The 6940-nt window shown below is 48.1% G+C and overlaps 1 protein-coding gene across 1 annotated transcript; it reads right to left on the bottom strand.

The window, feature by feature from the left end:
- Nucleotides 1-1098: 1098 nt before the first annotated feature.
- On the bottom strand, nucleotides 1099-2371 carry BO88DRAFT_401866 (cell wall mannoprotein 1 family protein). The gene has a single exon (XM_025705950.1). It carries the CDS (start codon nucleotides 2253-2255, stop codon nucleotides 1392-1394), a length of 864 nt encoding a protein of 287 aa, XP_025566567.1. The 5' UTR covers nucleotides 2256-2371; the 3' UTR covers nucleotides 1099-1391.
- Between the last annotated feature and the right edge of the window lie 4569 nt (nucleotides 2372-6940).

Below are 6940 nucleotides of genomic sequence, written 5' to 3'. Positions count from 1 at the left end.
ATTTTGCTTCTGCCAAAATGTGCCTCGATAACGAATGGACTGAAGTGGGGAAAAGGAGAGCGCTTCCATTAGACTGATTAGTGGCCAACAATACTGTTGGTGTGCCTCACTCCGTGCGGACTCCGACATCAAAAGGCCAATGTGAGTGGGTGGTATCTGGGCATCCAAGCGGACTTGCTAACCGAAAGAAGTCTGGTGGGAAACAGACGGATATTGCGGAACGTCTAAGCTCAATCCGGTATGATGGGCTATGGCGTGCCGAGTTTAGAGCCATCATAGTTATACCTCTCTGCAATTCCTTACCAAAGCTTCTGCGTAAAATCGGACTATCTTGAGGTTGCTTTCAAAATTTCTGATCATCCCAGGCGATACATTATATTCTGTAGAACTGAAGCTTTAAAATTTCAGAAGGAAATGGATAGGTCATTAGTGCTGTTCAAGGTCCGAGTTGTAGGCGAAAATGTATATATATATGATTGCGTGGGCTTAAGAAGAAATAGGGGTATCAGGCGTGACATCAAATTTGAAGATCACGAGTTCAATTGTCACCTGAAGCACCCTCATCCCACAGCATCTATTTGTGAACGGAAACCCGAGGAACCGCTCGACATATCACGAAATCAAGCGTCAGTATACGCTAAGGTGGTTGCCCTGTCACACCTATCATAGTTGCCATGCTTCTGCACGCAAATTACGAATCGGCCCTTGTTGCACGGATTGGACATTGACATAACGTAACAGAATAGGTGCGTGCATGATATTCTCAGCTAGTTGACCCTACCGAGGGTTTACTACTACCCCCGAAAACTAAGTTTCCAAGCACTGTTACAATGCAGTAGAATTGCCCATAACGGGAATGTGTTGCGAATAGGTAGCCTGCATTGCGGGATCTTTCTGGTCTCCTGCATTAGATCGCGGTTAGGGAGCATCTGCGGCTGACTAGCAATGTTACATGTGATCCTGCAAGGCCAATGCGTTGACCGGCTTTTTGATTCGGATGCCTTGAAGGGCTCAGGCTCGCTCACCAATATGCCAGCCTGTGACAGTATGGTGGGTGAGGGAGATTCTAGATATTTCCAGATTTACAAGGGCAGTAGAGGAGAGACCAAATTGAACATGTTATGCTACTCTGTAATTATAGTACTGCTTTTAGACACGAGCATCGCCAGAATACACTGTATTATAGCTATAACAACAGATGACAAGAAACAAAATAACAACAATATCCAAGCCTCGAAACTGGTACAGGATCTAAGCCTCAAAGGCAGTAGTAAGATATACATTCGGCAAGTCCATTGCCTTTATTGAAGCAGTAGAGGGAGTGTTGTGGACCTTGACCATTTCACCTCGTTATTCGTCGCACGGCTCACTCAGTCCATCGTTATGTCCACTTAGACAGCGATGGCAATGGCAGCAGCAACGGCAGCACCACCGAGAGTGTAGCTGAAGCGCTCCACACTGGCAGCACCGGTGTAGAGGGAAGGAGAGGCAGAGGCGGAGGCAGAGGCAGAGCCGCTGGGAGTGGAGGAAGCAGAAGCAGAGGAGGGAGAGCTAGGGATGACGGGGCTGGAGCTGGTGGAAGCAGCAGCGCTCTCAGTGGTGGAGGCAGCAGTGGTGGCAGCAGTAGTGGCATCGGTAGTGGCATCGGTAGCAGAGGCAGCGGAGGTAGCACTGGAGGCCTCAGAGGTGGAGCTAGCGGACGAGGTAGCGACGTCCTTGTAGGCATCGACACCCTTCTGAATGGCGTCGGTGATGCCGGAAGACAAGGAGCTGGCGATGCTAGACAGAGAGGAAGGGACCTTGGAGGTGATGGCATCGGCCAGGTTCTTGGAAGCAGTGTACTGCTTCTGCAGCTGAGCGTAGACAGTGGCACCAGCACCAGCGGACACGAAGTCGGATTTCTTCGAGATCAGATCATCAATGGTGGTCTGCACCTCCTTGGTGAGGTCCTGAACGGGGCCAGTGATGGTGAGAGCATCAGTGGCGCTGAGCTCAGATCCTCCGTTGACAGTGGAGACACCAGAGTTAATCTCCGAGACCAAGGAAGAAGAGGCGGACTCGACCTTGGAGGGGTCGCCTCCAGAGTAAGAGTTGATGGCCGAGTCAAGAGACTGAACTTGGGTGTTAATGTCGGAAAGAACGCTCGTGATGGAAGCAGCGTCACGCTCGACGAGGGTAGGCTCGCGAGCAACCTTGGTGGGGTTGGCCATGACACTGGTGGCCAACAGAGTGAACAAGGCAGCGGAGAACTTCATCTTGACGGTGATAACGACGGTAGTTGAATAGATATTAAGAGTAGTAGATATGTTATTATAAACAAAGCTGGAGAACTGAACGAGTGCTTGAGGCTGAGATTGGCTCTGCTGAATACCTACTCAGTGACTGTGGGTGAGCGTCTTTATATACACCATGGACAGGTTAGAGCTCACATGGGAGGGAACTGCGGCCGAGGCGAAAATGTGGGCCAGGGGAAGATTTCCCTGCAATTCCTGGGGTTGACCTAATTAGCGTGCTCGAACCGAGACGTCGAGCCTGGTCCATGATACAAGAATTGGCTCGTTCCTGAAAAGTGCTTTGGTGATCGTCACTGTAATGATTGTTCTGGGCCAATGCGTTTGATTGCAGGGCCGACGCTCATTTTCCCCTTTGAGCGTGGCCGGAACCTTGAGGGTTCCCAGTCCCTGGTTTCCTGGCACATCTTGACCCTATCATTGTCATTGCTGGCACGTTCGGTTGGAATACAGCAATAGTAGTAGATAGAATCGGAGAGAAAAGTACTTAGCACCTGACCAGCGCAACAAAGTAATCATCGCGAGAAGCAATCAATTTGACTTCGATGGTAGGAGAACCAGAGCGTGGTGGCGCCACGATGGGCTCTACACCCGGCCCGCCCCCGGATTCTCATTTGTTCGTGAGTGGATGTTAGCTAATGCAGGTCGCCAAGTGTACAGGGAGAAGAGCAGGATAGCGCATCGGAAGTTCAGGGTCCGCGGGGGAGGAAGTGAGACAATGGAGGCCTAGTGGAAGTTAGCGAAGGAGGAACTGTTGGAGAGGCCACTAAACGGTCAACCGAGTGCTACCCTCCGGACGCTAAGCGGAGGCCCACCCTCCCCTACCCCGCACCGCCTAGTCTCAATTTCGAGTCCTCTCGTTGGGCGATCCTCTTCACCTCAACACATTGCGGTAGTACGTCCGCAATCATCAACCCTCGTTATATCGGCCATGGGCCATCTAGACCAATTGATGTGACGCCTAGATATTACTTTCTCTCCAAGTCAGGAACTGCTTCAATCTTACAAAGGAATCTTGCACAACAGTACCAAATTTCAGGTAACAGCTGAGACGTTTGTTGATATCCCTTTTCTCCCTATTGACACTCGGGACTAACTCCGTGGCAATTCAAGTAGTGGATGATGAGTGGACTGCAACTGGACTTTGCCTAATATAGATGCATTGTCGGTTACACCAGAAAAACCTCGAGACTAGTGGCGCATTCTCTAATGAGCTGAGCTGGCTAGTCGGCCCCAATGCCTGGCATATGCTGAGCTCCCCGGCTAATGCTGGTAGATGGGTCAATTCCTAGACAGTGTCCTACTCCATTGCTTAAATTGCGCCTCCCAATGACTGTCATAACTATAACAGGATTTGTGCCGGTTATGCCCGCACGATGGAAGCTCATTCGTCCTCTACTTTCGCTGAATCCGGCCCAAATGCAACCTGATCTTCTTGCCTCGAAATCACGATGTGAACAAGAAGAGCTCGGGCATAGATCCATCCCTGTGCGTCAAATCTGTCCAATAAGACGACGTCGCATCTGCCCGTTCCCCTTCCGGGAACAGAGTGGCAAAGTACTTGGCTTAGCTACACCTGCTCCCTCGGATGTCGCTCACCACCTAGCATTGACCTATGACAAAAGTCGTTGACAAACACTTTTATTTCGCGCCAGCTGAAGAGATTTGGATCCGAGGCTCCGCTCACTGGCATGTAGCACGAGATCTGAGACGCCAGTAGATAGCCTTGGTAGTTTGGGTGCAATTCCGTCTCTCAAAAGTGCCATTAAGGATCTGGGACAGTCAGGCGTAAGGAATCTGTCTTATGTTGATGGCAATGTCTCACCCTGGGGAATTTGAATGGCTGACATCAGATACGATCGGCGCCTCTATCGATGATGGTTGCACAAAGTAGCATTCCAAGTCCAGGTTATGGTCAGCTTGATTCAATGTCTCTCAGTTCGTATGTTAACAATATCGTAATCTTTTGGAACAAATTAATTTCTCAACACATTTATTTCTGGTGGACAAGCATCAGGAAAAAAAAATAGTCTGCATCCCTGCAACGTGGCTCGCAGACGGCCCGATCGCAGGATACAGCAGCATTCATTCTCCCGCAAGGGAGCGATTCATCAGACGTGTTGGCTGTCACGCAATGCTGGCCAATGCTACATGATTCGCATAATCACGCTGCATTAACCATAGTAGTAGTAGTATAAGGCAAGAGACAAGCACGGTACATGATCTGCCATCTACTCTCGAAAGCCCTCAACGCCCAGCAATTTTGTTAGGTCTTTTATTCAGAAGACTTTTTCATTCATATTAGTTGTGGCATCCAGCGTCTCATAAGAGATGATCATGCCCGCAAAAGGGTAATTTTCACTTGTTGGCAGATTGTTCTCAAAAAGTGGGCTCCCGCACCATAAGTAGGATTGAGTTAACGTTTGACTTTAGTTGAATGGAAAACTTAAAATCGATCGCTCAGTTCGGAAACTTGGAAGCGAATAGGCTACATTCATCCAAGTATCTGGATGCTTTCTATTCTTGGTGGCAGAGCATCTTGTGATTCGACTTTCCCGTGGTGATCCTACCTGCTTATATTGGTTGGCGCAGTATGTGGCTGAGAGATTTCTGGTTCTGAACCTGACGATCGTCATCTTGAAACCAGTGGTAGATTGCCCGGAAAATACAGACTCATTTGACGGTTTCTCTGCTTGCTAGGCGTTTTAATCTTACTTTAAAGTTGTTTGTGGACATTCCTTGATCTCAAACATCAGGATTGACTTTTTCGCGATGTTTCTTCCTCGAGTTTCGTATAAACATTTTTCAATTCCCTCTATTGAGACAGCCCATTAGACACATTTGGGTCTATGCATCCCGGATGGCTGTTGGAAGGCTATACACTATCCAGATTCCTCTCCACCGCTGTGCATGCTTGGGGAGATTGGATCCTTCAGAAAAATGCATAGGAAAGAGGCTTGGTTTGATCTCTGAACATTCATTGCTTCTCGTTGTTGCGTTATTATCGACGCGTTAGTAGCCTGTTCTTCCTCCCTTCTCTCTCCTCCCAATACTAATACGGTTCTGACACAGCAATAAAGTGAGTTTCCTCTGCATACCTCATCGGCTTTGAAACAGTGCACCTCCGAGTAAACATTCGGTCCTTTACTGCCTCCCACTGGTGATAAGAGAGAGAGGAACAAACTCGTCGGTAACTTGTTGCTGCCTACCCACACAAGGAAAGGGGATCACCGCAGGTACTATATCTCTGCAGGTGTCAATGTAGGCATTACTATCTACACTGGATTGCCATTCCGACCCTTTCTTTCGGGTATGGTTATACAATCACTGGACGGAGAGGTGGGAGACATATACACCACCTGCTGAAACGCTCCGACAGAGTTTCCCAACGGCGGTGCACTCTATGAAGTTCACTGATGAAAGCTACAACAGGGTGTTGGCATGCGGTATAGGTTGTATATGGCCAAAGAGTGCTAGTAACTTGGCGAGTAAGCGAGTCAGAGTAAGTTCTAAGTCACCGGCTTATTGTATGCTATGAAATTGTTACGATGATTTACTACTAGTATCTATATAAATTATAGTTCAGCTGCAAGCGTATTGGAAACTGCGGGTACTACACAATGTTACAGACCTCGAGGCTCGCAGGTTGCATTTTGTGAATACTAAGACCGATGAAGATTGCCGTACCAGTGGTTAAGATTCACACATTTACGAGTTCAGCTTCTTTCTCTGCGCATCACATTGCTTTTTGTATCAGTGAAGACACCCACAAAGGTCTGATTGTGCTTTGTTTCCAGGCCATTGTTGTTTTTGACGAGTGGGAGTCGATATGCAAGCCATGCAATACTGTGTTATGTGTATTGTAAAGATAAAAGGGTCATCAATATGTACTTGACTTCTGACTTTCAGGTGATTAACAACTGAAAATTAGCCTCGTCTGCAGTAACACCCGGATGACTTGATTTTGCTAGTAGTACCACAGGTTGTAGACAGACATTGTCCTCAGGCCCATCATTAAAAACAAATAACACACCAAAACATAGTACATTTGAAAGTCAAGTGCCGGGAAACCTCTTTCAAACCTCCCGACACTTTCTTCACTCTATAATCAGCGGGCACTTCCCTTTCGAAACAACTTACCAAATAGGCTTAGCGCCGCATGTGCTGTTTATCGACCCCACTACATACTTCTGCTACCTTATATCGCTCACACACATCTCGCCATATCATCGTCGCCTACCTCCTAACTGAACTCTTCTCTTTAATCTAAGACTTTCACTCAAACGGCTACACAATGGCGGGTGCTAAGGAAACATCTACTACACCCCAGCAAAGAAAACGAGCTCCCAAAGGACGTCGTACTACTGGCCCTGTTGCCGTCGGCGGCAATAACAGTGTTGCAGGACAGGAGAATACCTCACCGCAGAATAAGACCGGTAAAAAAACCAAGAAAAGCAAGGGTAAGAGACGGGGACGGGGACATGACAAGATGGTGCCCTCCGAGCCTGCAGAAAGTGTTGACCCTGTCAAAAAGACATTGCGGAGTGAGAATAGGTAAGTATCCGTTCTATGGGTAGCCAGGAGCATAGCACTGATGCTTTCGATATAGGCCTGTATCTACTACTTCAAGGGTGAGATCATCGCTAGCT

This window comes from Aspergillus vadensis, assembly GCF_003184925.1.
Source record: "Aspergillus vadensis CBS 113365 unplaced genomic scaffold BO88scaffold_3, whole genome shotgun sequence".
Taxonomy (NCBI): Eukaryota; Fungi; Ascomycota; class Eurotiomycetes; order Eurotiales; family Aspergillaceae; genus Aspergillus; species Aspergillus vadensis.
The sequence above is the reverse complement of the archived record's forward strand: the minus strand, read 5'-3'. Positions and strand labels throughout refer to the sequence as shown.

What these genes read in the sequence shown, in the direction of transcription:
- BO88DRAFT_401866 (XM_025705950.1), bottom strand. Translation starts at nt 2,255, where the DNA reads ATGAAGTTCTCCGCTGCCTTGTTCACTCTGTTGGCCACCAGTGTCATG.